Here is a 15,477-nt window from a genome sequence, read left to right as displayed (position 1 = left end):
TTTGGTTTCCGAATTGAAAGAAATCCCTGCATGTTATTTGTAACATGAGTTGAAGCATCGGAATCTATCCACCAAGTGTTAGAAGGAACTTCTGTAATGTTTGATTCGAAACATACAAAGGTCGAGTTAATACCTTTCTTTTCGAACCAAGTCTTGCGTTTAATGCAATCCTTCTTCACATGTCCTTTCTTGTCACAAAAGAAGCACTTTACAATAAATGCTTTCTTTTCATTAATCCGTTTAACATTTCCAGACCCGACAAATTTCTTTGATTGATAATGCTTCAACTTTCTTTTCTTATTAGCAGCTCCTTGAGTAGTGGTCATGACATTATGTGAACTTTCCTGCCTTAATCTCAATTCTTCCTGAACACACATGCTAGTCAACTCATTCAAGTCCCACTTATCCTTATTTGTGTTGTAGTGAATCTTGAATGGGCCAAACTGAGAAGGAAGAGAATTGAGAATAAATTGCACGAGGAAAGATTCATCAACATTCATACCTAATGTTTTAAGTTTTGCAGCTTTGTCAGCCATATTGAGGATATGATCCTAAATTCCTCGAGTACCATCATATTGAGCCGTAGTTAGTTCTTTCATCAATGTGTCAGCCAATGACTTATCAGTAGATTTAAATTTGTCTTCAATAACCTTTAAATATTCCTTTGCGCTAGTTACAATCGGTAATGAAGTCTTTATGTTATTTGCAATTGTCATTCTTATGAACATTAAACTAAGCCTATCAGATCTTTCCCAAGCCTTCATTTCATTAACTTGTTCTTCAGTACTTTCATCAGTCAAGTCTACAGACTTTTCAACAAGTAATGCTAGATCAAGATCTAATACACCCAGTGTGAATTGCATATGTTCTAACCATTCTGAATAATTTGATCCAGAAAGTACAGGGACACTAGAAACATATGAATGTATATGCGGAAGTACCACTGCAAAAAATATATAACAATATTAATGCTTTGAGTTTGTCAAAAATTGATGAACTATTGATATCATCTATATTACACCTTTGGGTGAAATATTGACATATCTAGTGTTCACTCAAGAATATTTATGGAGGACTGATACCATCCTTGAGGAATAGGTATTGTTACCTTTGGGTATACAACCCTAAACTGCAAGGATATCTAAAATAGTATCATCCTACCCCATCACATAATTATTTGAATTAGATTCTCCTTTGGGATTATCTAAATCTCCTAATTATATGTGTCATTATGAATATTATTTCCTTAATGTCATTTAGGACTAATTCCTTAATATTATTTTATAAGTCATTAGTCTAGGTCACTTTGGTGGCTATAAGACTAATGTAATAATATAAAATAAAAATATCCTATAAAATGATAAAACTTTTATTGTAATCCATATCACAAAAGTTTATCATCCCATGCCACTTTGGCAGCTACTAGTCAGATAAAACTTAGGGAAATAAATTACAAATAATATTCATCAATATTTCTTTAATTTTGCTAAGCAGTTCAATAATAAAATGACAATAATAATTATTGAACATTTATGTAAAGCAGTTCAATAATAAATAACCATAACAAGTATTGAACATTAATGCAAAACAATTCAATAATAAATAACAATAATAATTATTGAATATTAATGCTAAGCAGTTCAATAATAAATAACCATAATAATTATTGAACATTTATGTAAAGCAGTTCAATAATAAATAACCATAACAATTATTGAACATTAATGCAAAGCAATTCAATAATAAATAACAATAATAATTATTGAATATTAATGCTAAGCCGTTCAATAATAAATAACCATAATAATTATTGAACATTTAATAAAACTCATATGATAATTTTAAGCATATACATGTGAATAAATAAATGAAAATTTCAAAAACAATAATTGGATTTTAATTTTATTTACCACATATATAATGAATAATTCATATGAGAAAACCATAAAATAAACCATAATTTATAGTTTTTTTTTAATCAAAATTAAATCCAATCAAATAATCAAAAATATAATCATGATTAAAATTAATCATAATTATAATAAATGATATTTATCAATTTTATAATTGAGAATATAACCTAAATTTCTCAATTTCATAATGATAAAAATCGAAAATATTTGATAGGATATAAATCGAAAATATACGAATGGTAGAACTATAATTTGGCAGAAATTAGACCGAGGGCAAAACTGTTAATATGTTGACAGAACATAAATTGTAATTACGATATTTGAAAAGAGTAAAACTGTAATTTTTCAAAACCCTAGCCTGGAGGGCAAAAATGTAAATATGCCAAAACCCTAATCTGCCATCGCCGCCGCCGTCGCCTACGCGAGCGGCGCTACCGCTGCTGCCTGCGGCCCGACCGCTTGTGCGCGGCTGCCGCCTCTATGCAGCTGCCGCCTGTACGCGGCTGCCTGCGGCAGTTCTAGCCTATGCGCGGCCGCTGCCGCCACGGCGCTACCGCCGCGGGGCTGCTACTGCTCACGCGCGACCGCTGCCGCTGCGGCGGTTCCTGCCCGCGGGTGGCTGCTGCCAGCACGCGGCCGTCGCCTGTGCACGGCCTACTCACGCATGGCCGCCACTTGGGCTGTCTGCCTGCGTGCGGCCGACCGTCGCATGGACGGGTTCTGGCCGTGTGCGATCGGGTTCTATGATGTTGTCGCATGGATGGGTTCTGTGATGCCGTCGCGTGGACGGGTTCTGTAATGCCATCGCGTGGACGGGTTCTGTAATGCCGTCGAGTGGACGGGTTCTGTAATGCACGCGTACGGGACGGATTCTGTAATGCCCGCATATGTGACATGTTCTGTGATGTCGGCATATGGGACGGGTTCTGTGATGTCCACATATGGGACGAGTTCTGTGATGCGAACGCTACTCGGTGTAACCGCAGATTTACAGCGAGGTCGACGGTGACCATTATTACTTAGCAGTTCTTGGAAGATAAAGGTAATTATGCATCGTAAATTAATTTACAGATCTAATGCATGATTTCAAAAATCGGGTTCTGATACCAATTGTAAGCATAAAGATCTGTAATTATGCTATGTCAATAATGCGAAAATAACCTATATGTCAGGATTGAAATCAATGCATAGATCTAATTATACGATGCGTACCTTTTGATGTCATATGTTCAGAGATCCCGTTGATCTGCTAAGCACCGTCTTTAATCCAAAAATAGCTGCTAGCACCATCTTTAATCCAAAAATAACTGCTAGCACCGTCTTTAATCCAACCGTCTTTAATCCAATCGCACGCAATCTGAAGGAGTGCAAGGAGAGTAGACCCTTTCTCCTCTCTTCCTATCCTTTCACAGGACCCACACAGATTGATGGATTTGGGGAGAGGGTTTTGGGGAGAGAGTCGAGGAGAATAACTAAATCCCTCAACGGAGAGGTGCGTCTATACGTGTCAACGTTATAACGCTCTAACACACCCTCAACCCCTAGAGATCCTGTCCTTTTATAGGCGAGAGCAGAGGGTCAACGATGAGATCTCAGAAGATTTCCTCCCATCAAGGATATCTCCGAGGAATCGTTCCGTAGTGGACTTAGTCTATTGGCTAAAATATCTGAATGGAACCCAATTAGTTATTTTATTATATATCTTATTCAATTATAAAAAGGTCACATATTCTAACGTCCATCCCTCCTTGCACTATATCTCTTAGCATATGCCCCGCTTGCATTTAGTATCATCAAGTTTAGTTGCCAATATCGAGTCATAGTTTGAACTCAACCATCCTAACCTTTATGTGCTACATATTCTTTCTAGCTTGCTTGTCCTTATAAGGCCTCTTGCGTAAAGGGTTGTCAATTCCTATAAATGTCAATCTGATATGCTCGTTCCTTTGAGCGATTCCTTTCCTTATATCTTAATGTATGTTTCCTCCAAATAGTTGTACATATTGATTACCCTCAATGTAGCCCTACTAGGTCCCTCATGTTTGCATGCTAAGCATTTCTAAGTATACTTGTCCTACTCTAATACCATCTGTTATAGATTTAGCTGGTTTTGTCTAAGTCGTGCGACACCTTTACATGTTCGTCCATAAAGGGTTAGCTTCCCCAAAATCTCTTATGACTCCTTAAGGACATGTAAAAGAGAAGATATGTCAAAGGAAGCATTTAACACAGAATCTAACAGGTAATTATTTTAGTAAACATTTGATTGACAATGTAAATTTCAAATATAAACTTTATAAGTTATAAACAATCAACGACAAAAGGTCTAACGTGCTCCGCTATGGGTAAAAGTCTTTATAATTGCCCACGTCATACTACTATGGAACAAAACAACAAACTAACTATAAATACTACCCCAAAGACTCATCTAGTCACATGTCATCCGGATACCTCTTGGGTGTCGTATTGGCAGATATTTCACACCACTTTATGAACAATTTTGCCTCTGCGTGATTATTGTATACAATTTATATTTATAAGCATGAACCAATCACAAAAGCCAATCGAAATAGAGTTATTAAGCCTACTGTAAGCTTTCTACATGTTATGCAAAACATAAACAAAATCAAAGAACACAAAAATATATGAGCATTACATCGAACATCATATTTATAACTTTGTAGATGATAACATATTTAGTACATAATTATTTTAAAAAAATATGCTATATATATATATATATATATATATATATATATATATGACATGTTCTATGTTGTAAAATTTGCAACATGAGGAAATTTATTATCATTTTTTCTGCTTTTGAGTATAAATATGGGATACAATCCGAGAGTCATCATTGATTAAGAAAGAGACATCATAGGAGGATAAGAAAAAGCTCATATCTAATATCATATATAAGTTCATTCCTTAAAAAAGAAACAATGTCGGACACCTAATTATAGTTTGTTTATTTTTTTTAAAAGATAAATAATGAAAGCAAGATTTGATCTCAAACCTTATAATAAACCATCATGATCGATCCAAAATAAAAACATAGTCGGTGTACATTAATAAAGAAATAATTCCTTTGGGACGCATGTTCGGTTGGTGCGTTGTCATCTCTCTATAGTATATGTGTCTCCGATATATTACTTAATCCAAGTTGATGCTGCCACGGCATGTGGTCTATAGGCTTCAAAGGAAGAACCACGAGGCTCAGATGTAGCACCAAAGTTGTCTCTTTCTATGCCTTATTGCATAGATAAACTTACAGTGATAGAAATCTCTACGTGTAGTCCTCGAATCTTCTTGAGAGAGAAATTTTGACATGTAATAAACTTAAGTAGCTTGCTTCTATTTGCTTATGTAGCATACCACAGTTTAAGTGATTATTAAACATGATAACTTATATAGTTACCTGAGGTCAATCATTTATACAATAATACATTACAAAGGACATTAATAAATAGAATTAAGAAGCATTTATAAGTTTTGGAATTGGGCAAATTTTAGTTTTTCTACCTATACCTCTAAATTTGGTATGACATTAGTACGAAGCATGAACATTAAACATACTTGACTTGCTTTAAATTAGTTAAACCCATCTTAGGAAATGTCTGTCAATAAAAAGCCATGAACTTTTTTATGAGATCTGTTAATTAAAATTTACTGATTATGATTAAAATTTAAATCTTAATTCATTTGAAAATATCCCACTAAATAATTTCCAAAATCACATTGTAAATTCTAAAATGTATATATATCATGCATCATAATTGTTTCGAAAATCTACAATTATATAACTTCCGAAATTCATAAAGGACTTGGGTACTTTTGTAACTTACACACATCTAAACTTTTTAAAATGTCCATTAAAAATTTTCGAAAATATACCGTTAAATAATATAAAAAAAATATTCATAAAATATTTATCAATTAAAATATAAATCAAATTCATAAATACCGTTGTCTTTCCCCAATCTTCATCATCATCAAATCAATCTTTGTGGTCATAGATAATTTTCTTATTAAGATACACCTATTAGGAAATAAATTCTTCTCCTATGATCAAATTTTAAGTATGTGATTTTTAATTTATGAATATAAAATAAAAAATCTCGTTATTACTTATATTCTGTGATTTCGTACACTATATTTTTATAAGAGTAATGTACTCTTGCCGGCACTTTACCTACTCTTCTTTGCATTTATAATACTTCCCATGGACATACATTTTTGCCAAAAATAAAACATGGGGAAAATACCACGCATTCATGCAGCATTATGTTTCTTCTTCCCTCTCTATCCACCCCAAAAGTTACCAGTATTTTAAATGGACAAGATGTCTCATGCTTGGGACCCACTTCACAGATAGTGATACTTTAGACGTGGGTTGGATTCGTAGATGTCCACATTTCGTGACACAGGACAGGAAGAGATGGGTGGGTAGGCGTGGCAGGTGGCTGTCTAACTGTAGAATAATTAGCGGGGGACCCTGGTATATTGTTCGACCGGAACTATTAGAAACGACCACAGTTGGGAGCACCAGCCACGCCACAGAACGATCTCAACCGTTCATTGGAGCCATCTCCTCTGACACACGATTTATTTGCGGGCAAAGCAGACCGGCAAAGTTTCCATCGTATGTATCACCCAAGACGTACATAAAGGAGGCAAGGGGACAAACCGGAGGGGAGAAACTCGTCCACCTCGCCACCGCCACCGCGACCGCTGGCCTTCAACTTCTCCGATTGGTGATCGCTCGATTGCGTCGGGGAGGTATTTACCCTCGCTGCTCCTTTGTTCGTTATTTGATTTATTTTTCCCCTTTTTTAGTTCTAATTTCTTTGATTTTTCTGTCCCCTTTCTTCTGATCGTTCTTGTCGCTTGTGGATTTCCCGATCAATCAGATGGAGATCACCTCGGAGTCGATCACCTCTACATGCAGTCACTGGTTTGTCTTCTTTCTGCGATGATCCTAATGCGATCGATTGGGAATTCTATATGAAATCTTAGGATTGGTTGTCGCTTTTTGATCCTTCTTGTATTTCCTGTTTCTTTCGGATCACCGGTTATAGCCTGGTAGTATTCTACGTAAAAGGAATATTTTTTGTTTCTTTATCCTTTTCTTCTGTTCTTTTGTCTCGTGCTCCTTTTTTCTATGATGATGATGATAATGACTCTTGGTTTTTCTGCCTAAAGTGTATTCGATAATGTACGAAAGCACGCTGGACCAGTTTGATACTTTCCTTAGGTTTACCTGATCCCTTGATATTGCATCGCAAGCAATTGATCATGTGAAAACCATTAGGGGATTTGGAGATAATTGCAGTTGTAGAAATTATTGTTTTTTATGTTAATAAAATGAATTTTTTCAGATGCTTCTGGCAAATTGAGGTTGACAATTGTTTCTATAAAGGTGATGGATCTAAAACAAATGATACTGGAGCTTCGGTTCTAGTTAATTTTTTTAATTTCTACATTTAGCAAGCAAATGTAGTTGCTATTAATTTAATTAGACTTGCTACTTATTGTGTAAGTGTGATATAGACATACCCATTCCCTTTTTGTCCAAACTAAAATGATTTGGGAGTTGAGATTTATTACATGAACAAGCCCTACTCTAGTCATTACAGTTTAAAAGGATTGAGCTTGTTTTGAGCATCCACAATTTTCCATAAATTACTGGATTTAACTTTGGCCATAATGGTTTTCAAAGTAGCATGATGGTCAAGAGTGTTCCTTATCATTGGCAAAGAAGATGATGATCACTTAGATTGATGTTCTTTTCTCCACTAGGTTTTATGTTCCATGGTGTGGGTATGTTGGTAAGGTGTCGGCATGATCTGTCTAGATTGACACAAGTGACATGGGGTTAGTGGAAATTGACACGTGTTTTGACCCAATACAATACTTTGTCAACATTCTCTCTACATGTCATGTTCTAGATGTTGTGCTGGTATAAACTGGCACTTCCATCCATGACATATAGTCTCTTCATCAATTTGCATGACAGTATTCGTATGTTTTCTGTATAATGACTTTATAGTAGGTTCTCTTCCCTCCAGCTTTCTTATTTCGTCCTCTTGGTCATCTTTCTAAGCTTGACACTCATAACATTATCAATTAAGCCTCTTATTATCAAATCCAACAAGAGCCTTATGGATGGCACCTCCCAGAGAGTATTTTTCATTTTCCTAATAAATTGTTTTTATAGGCATCTGAGTGTTCCTTCAAGGGTTGACACTCATTACATGATTGTTTAAGTCTCTTATTGCCAAATCCATGAGAGACTTGTATTTTGGAAATGCAACTGATTGGTGCTGTTGTTGGCTAATCGTAGTCAATTGGTCCTTTTTTCTTCCCAATGTACTTGGTGTTCACTTTTTTTCTACCTGTTATTGCCCTTCTTTGTAGAAAGATAATAAATTATTAGCAGAGATGGTGTGCTAAGCAACTGATTTCTCTGTAAAGTTGAGATCAAGGAGGTAAAGTAAATATCTAAAAGTCTTTGGAACTGTAGACTTGAGTCTTAATATTGTTTCTCCTGGAATATAGCAGTGAAAAAATTTGAAGTTTATAAATAAAGTCTGTTACAATATTTCCTTAGTATTCAAAGATGTTTAAAAATGCGTTGATAGTTTTTCTTGTGAATTTTATTTGCTTCTTCTGATGGTCTTTTATTCATTTTATTCCATCAGTAATTATGGTAAGTTTTATAAAATAACCATCTTCTTGGAAAAAACATTATGAACCCATCATCAGCATACTTAATATGTTTATCAAGAAAGAGATTGTTTACTATATTTAATGGTCCAGATGTAAGAAATAAAATATAACACAGATGAAACTAGCAATTGCAAGAATGTCATCCAATCTGTTCATCATGATATGATTAATTATGCATTGCATAGTATCTACGTTTGACCTGTCCACCACTTGCACGTATCTAATAGTACCCCTTAACGATTGCAAGTATTTTTTATGTTTTTTAACTTTCTAAATTTAAAACTGAGTGTTTGATCACGCATCCTGATAGTATCGTTATTATGGATAAAATATATGTATAGCTGTATGGGTTGAGAGTTACTTGAATGATCATTTATTTGCATATGTACGATGAGCAAACTTATGCTCTAAATATTTAACTAATAAATTGAAACTTATATTGGTGGGATTATACTGTGTCACAACTTTTATGACACTGACTGGATGCACTTGTCATTCGTGGTGGGTGCTATGTAATAACTATAAATATTTGAAATTTGGTAGATTGTGAGACAGTATTTGATTTCATATGCTTGTCAATATAGGAATGTGTTTAAATATCATGGTCTACGTTGATGCCAAGTAAGGGTTTATTTGCCAATTTAATTAACCCAAGCTGTTACCTTCATGGCATTGCACAACACTTGCTGTACCACAAGTATTTGTAATCAATATTTGGGGTCATGTACCATCATTGGAATGTAATTATGACTAGTATTAGTACTTTATCAGTGCAGTACATGCTTACTGACAAGGGTCACAATGGTAGGCATGAAGATTTTGATAAATCTGATTGTCTTTTACTTCACGATTTGCAGAAGTTTCATGTTTATTGCTGTTCATTACTTATCTTTAAGTAGATGTCTCATATATCATTCTAGAACTATAGCAAAAGAAAAAAAAAATCTAGAAAAGACAGCTGCAGAATTTGATTATCTATGACTAGCTTCAATGACCAATCCTTTAGCTAAAATTGTAAGGAAGGTCTCTCTTATCCTTTTTATTTCATTGATGTTGGTTAATTAAATAGTTTAATGTATTTATATGCTTAACTGCTTCTCTTAATGATTCTCTTATGCATGTAGTCAAAGAGACATTCCAACATCAAATATTGACTTGCATTATGCACATTGTTCTCGCAATCTTCAAAAATGTGCAATTTGTGGGGATATGATTCCGAGAAAACATGCTGATGACCATTACAATGAAAGTCATGCTCCGGTATGTGTCGATCTCATGGTACATTTTTGTGCTTTACAATTATCATTATTGATGGAGTTCTAGACAATTCATTTTCTTTTTTATTTCAAAGGTTTTAGAATATTCAGAGTATCCAAGTCCATTCTATCAATTAATGAATACAAAGAAGACTTTCAAATTCGAACGTGAAAGAATGACTAATGTACTTTAAGCAGAAGTTGTTTTAGAAAAATTTGAAAGAAGAAATAGTTCTGTAAAAGAATTGCTAATGGATTTGTCTTGAATAGATATTTAATCAAAAATAACTGGAAAAATATTTATCTGTTTATATTATATATTTCTTTTCAATTGAAAGAGCTCAAAATGCTGATTACATCTCATTTATCAGTTCTATCATCACAAGACTTGGGAGATAGATTGGATGGATCACCAAAAAGAGCAAAATAAGTTTCATGAATTTAGCCTCTCTGGCTAGTATCAATAATATTGTTGCTCTCTCTATGACCAATAAAGGGTAGACACTAACTTGGCATGATACAGACATGCTGACATGACAAATTCTACAGAAGTCAGACATGATATGACATGGACAAGACAGTTATATGACTATATTTTCTATGTATTACAAAAATTTTATACTTTATACAATATATGTGATCTATGATGAATAACAACTATAACAACAAATCATAATTTCCCAAATATTTAGAGCCAATTACGTTGATTGTTTCCCATTATTGAGCTATGTGTAGGGCAATATTTCAATTAAATCAATAATAGTCAAATCACTTATCTTCCTCACGCACCACTAATCCTAATCTATTCATCTCATCTAATATTTTGGTTCTGGTGAATTTGTGTGAACAGTTGGATTGTTCACTATGCAGTGAGAAAGTGGAACGCGAACTTTGGTCTCTACATAAAGGTGAAAGATGTCCCCAGAGGATTATCACATGTGAATATTGTGAATTCCCACTGCCTGCAGTTGATCTCCTCAAACATCAGGTAATGTATTGGAACCTACAGGAATAAATGTCAGAATCATTTATATCCATGAGATAACATAGTATTATTGGTCTGCAAATTCAGGAAATATGTGGTAATCGAACAGAGTATTGTGACATATGTCACAAATATGTTCGCTTGCGTGAAAGAATATACCACGATATCCAATTTCATGGCAACTCAGCTGGTACTGCAGAACCTTCCAGGTAGACTTTGAAAAACCAGTTCTTTCTATATTTTCATTTTGGTTTTTATTTTTTATGTGGTTATATAGATTGTATTATTCTTTTCTAATATGTAGATTTGGTAGATTTCTTGAAACTTTTGAATTTGATAATGCTTTCGGTTTAGTATGTTTTGAGCTTTTCTTGAATTTAAAGAATATCTATATAATTAGAGGATACATGTAAAACTATGAAAATTAATTTAAAGGAAGCTAAAAGACTAATCAATGCTTTGGCCTATTAAAAAGTTGTCTAAATAGCAACCCAATAAAGCTAGCCATGGATGATTGTACTCTAACTTCCTTTAATGGAGAGCTGAAATAAATTGAATTGCAAAATATTGATAGTAAAAAGAATAGGAGATAGGCAATAACTTATCTATTCCTTTTTCTGAATGTTGCCCCCTTCACATCTTCCATGAACAAGAACAAACATTTTTTAATTATCTAGACTGTCCATCTAACAAAAAATCTTGGCCAAATAAACCAACATGTTGTTGATAAAATACAATGACAACCTTTTAGTGACTCCATGGGCATAAAAATTGTTGAAAAATTATTGTTTTGTGCATTTAATATAACCAATTTGGGTATTTTCTCAAGTGAACTTGAAAATTTTAAATTATGCTAATTAATTTTTTTACAAGCATAAATCTGACATGACGGATTTCAAGTAAAGCTAGTTAAATATAAAAAACTACTTGGTTGAATGCATCAAACAATTGCCAAGTTCTTGATTCATGAATTAACATTTATTTATTGTATGATACAAACCAACTTTGGCCATCTTTGTTATTTTGATCCAGCCAATGGGATAACTAACACATTAACATAGAGTTTGAACCACTAGTCAAAAATACATAGGCCTACGTTTATGGTAGTATACCCATTAAGCTCTAATGAGTTAATTTTAGTTTTCTACCTACTTCCAATGTGGGACTAAATCTAGGTATTACAATCTTCTCACTTGAGGGCTTAGTGTTCTTGTCAAGGATCAATATAACCCAAATTAAATCCTACCATAGTGCATTTGAAACTAACCTAGTAGTGGGTGGCTCTAAGCTGTGATATGTCTCTAGTCTCATCCATGGATAATTTTTTGCTACTTTGTGCTCTTCACCATATCTAATACTAGATCAGCTGAACTACTAATAGTTCAAAATGCTTAAATCTTAGTTGGAGATAGCACACGCATCTTATCCTTATGAGCCGATTTAAGCCTTTTACCCACTTTAAATAAGTGACTAAACCTAGGTTATCACAATCTCACACAGATCTGTCATGTTTTAATCTTTTGTGAACACTTGATTGAATATTGTGTGAAGTAAATCATTTAATCCTCTTGGTCAAGATCAAAATGGACCACAACTTTTCTTTTTTGTTTCCTTTCTTTACAATCACAATTTTGTAGTATCAAATTCCAATTCTCGTAAAAAAATTACTGTTGGGGGTTTGGATTTCTACTAGCTGGAGTCAGTTTCAGATAGCATAAGAACCTACCTGTGATGGAAGCAATTAAACAAGAATCTAGATTCACAAAATTATCGAATCCTCAGAGTGGATGTTTTCTACCATGTAATATTTTTAGTTTCGAAAAAACCATCATGCTGTCAGGAATGCTGTTTTTTTTCCCCCAATGGATCGGTAACAAGTTTAAGAGTACTGGAAATGCTTGGCTTGTGAAGTGTTGTGATCTTTACACATGCTGTAGATCCTGTCCAGAGATGGTTATCATTTCTAAGCAGTTACTCTTAGTTGTCTGTATTTAAATGTCTTATCTTCTTGCTTAAATCTATCGTCTTTTGTGACTTACTGGGATTTTTCTATAAAACTTGAAGGGATGTGGGAACTGCTGAGAGGGAAAGGGCTCAGAGAAGGCCGGCACGGGCACAACGCTCATCGCATAGGCAGATATTACTAACAGTTGCAGTAACAGGGGCAGTTGTTGCGATTGGATCATTCTTTTTACAAAAAAGAGTAGATGGTCGGCAATAGTTGTGATCTGGAGATACCGGCTCCGGGGTAGATGCACTTGGTTTGTTCATGTGCATGTAACAGTTGAAAATATATGTTAACACATACTGTGTGGTACTCGTAAAACAAAACATGATTGTTGATTATAAACTTTTCTAAGCTATTACTGGTATTGAGCTTTTCTTATATTTTTTACACCATAAAAAATTAATGCATGAAAGCTTCACGATAAAGGTATAAAAATAGGCGTATAAATTTCTTGGAATTTTTTTTGGATATGAGAAAAACATAAAACGTATGTATTTCTAAATCTTAAAAAAGCACCTATTTTCATTTAATCTTTTTTTTTATGATAAAAAAATAAAGTTTCTTGTTTATTGTTGTTGTGTGAATTTTGCACAATGTTTTATAAAAAAAAAATTATGCAAAAAAAAGTGGGACATTTATTTTTCTTTTTCGGGAGCATTGAACATTATTTTCCTTTTTAAGTTCGGGACCAGATCACTTGTGTTTCTTTCAAGAAGAGAAAGCACCTTACTGACCACCCAATTCCCCTCCTCGATGCATATTTCTCTCACTTTCCCAGGCTGGTGGTCAGTGGTGGGAGTCTCATTAGAGTCCGTTCTTTCTTGTTTTCTATCCGTGTCCGAGAGATTCCAACGTTCCAACATCCCTTTCGAGCTGTAGGTTAAAGAACTCTTTCGTAAGCATGACCTAAGCGACCTTCTTTTAGAACCGGTGCATTTGTCTTTACCCAAGATGTCAGCAAGGAATCATGGAAAATCTTGGTGTTAAAAAAGGGTTGTTCTCTTCCTCATTTATTTTTCTTTTTTCAGGGATCAATGAGTCATCATTTTTTTTTTTATATTCAATTTTTTCCTTGCTAATCACATATATATATATATATATATATATATCCCTAAATTTAATTTTATTATACATATATCCTGAAATTTTTAAAAAAATTACAGGTATGTTATCATTGTTAATCTCCATCAATTATTACTTTCAAAAATATCAAACAAGATGAGGAATCAAGAAATGAATGAAAGTAATAAAAGATTTTTTTGTATTTATAATTTTAATTTTTAAAATTTAATAATGACCATTACCAATAGTAATTAGCTTGAGGTTGCATTTGAGAACACATTTACATTATAAATATGTGTTTGGAGAAAAAAGTTGAATTGAACATTGCAGTTGTAGAGTGCTTTGAGCGTTTGATAAATAATAGATGAAAATTATATTTTAAAAATATTATTTAAAATTATATTTTTAAAATTCTAACAAATATATCTTTTTAATATTTATTCAAAAGTGAATATATATATATATATATATATATATATATATATATATATATATATATATAAAATCTAAATTAATAAGTAAATAAATAAAATAAATAAATGAATGGATATAAATAATCTTACAAAAAAATTGTATGACTCGAATATATAATAAATAAAAAAATATAAATGAAAGTAAAATAAATAAATATAAAAGAAACTTTAAAAATAAATGGACAACATTTCAAAAATAAATAAAATTTATGAAAGAGAAGGGGAGAGAAAATAAGAATTATGATTTCTATTATATAATAATAATCTTGTGATTTTAGAGAATATCATAATAATATAAGAATATTATTATTATTATTATTATATAAATAAAAAATTTATATTATATAATAATAATCCCACAAATAATAAAATGCTAATGTTAATCCTAAGATAACATTTAAGTATTCGTAATGCGGCATCCAAACCAAATATGTTTTTTTAAAAAAATTACCAAATACCAATTTGAAATGTACATCGGAACCTCAATGCACATTTTAAACGTGTTTTCAAATGTACCCTAAGTAACTCAGGGATAAATGATAAAAATGATATTGCCATGTATGAAATATTTAAATATTTAGAGGAATAGGGGATATATATGAAATATAGGAATTTAAAGGAGTGAGTAAATACACTAACTAATTCCGAAAACTTGAAGCCCTTTAACTTTGCAATAACATTTTCTCGCTTGCACCCATTTTCTCCCCCAAAAAGGCCTTAAATTGACCATATTTCATTTCATGTGTTTCTTCGGAGTTTGTAGAGGGCAGGAAGCCGCCCCTCCCGAGAACAAAGGCTGGGGGTGTTTTGTTTCAGTGATGGCAGGGAATCCGAGAAAGACCGGTTTTATTTTGATCAAGAACAATAAAAAAAAAGTTTATCAAATTTGTAAATCAATTTTTGGACCAATTTTATGGGCTTAAGAAGTATTGAATTACGATAACCATCAGTCATACAACCTAATTTACACCAATCACAATCTAAACCTTCTAATGAATATAGATGTCGATTAAAGATAAAAAAATGATGAATCTCTTCCAAACACACG

At 33.1% G+C, this 15,477-nt stretch overlaps 1 protein-coding gene across 1 annotated transcript; it reads left to right on the top strand.

The window, feature by feature from the left end:
• Positions 1-6,549: 6,549 nt before the first annotated feature.
• On the top strand, positions 6,550-13,272 carry LOC135640135 (uncharacterized). The gene is made up of 6 exons (XM_065154292.1): positions 6,550-6,695; positions 6,827-6,870; positions 9,770-9,905; positions 10,752-10,889; positions 10,974-11,095; positions 12,951-13,272. Exons 2-6 carry the CDS (start codon positions 6,827-6,829, stop codon positions 13,105-13,107), a joined length of 597 nt encoding a protein of 198 aa, XP_065010364.1. The 5' UTR covers positions 6,550-6,695; the 3' UTR covers positions 13,108-13,272.
• The last annotated feature ends 2,205 nt before the right edge of the window (positions 13,273-15,477 follow it).

This window comes from Musa acuminata, chromosome BXJ3-6 (genome assembly GCF_036884655.1).
Source record: "Musa acuminata AAA Group cultivar baxijiao chromosome BXJ3-6, Cavendish_Baxijiao_AAA, whole genome shotgun sequence".
NCBI lineage: Eukaryota > Viridiplantae > Streptophyta > Magnoliopsida > Zingiberales > Musaceae > Musa > Musa acuminata.
Note: the sequence above shows the minus strand (reverse complement) of the source record. Positions and strands in the feature narration are given on the sequence as shown.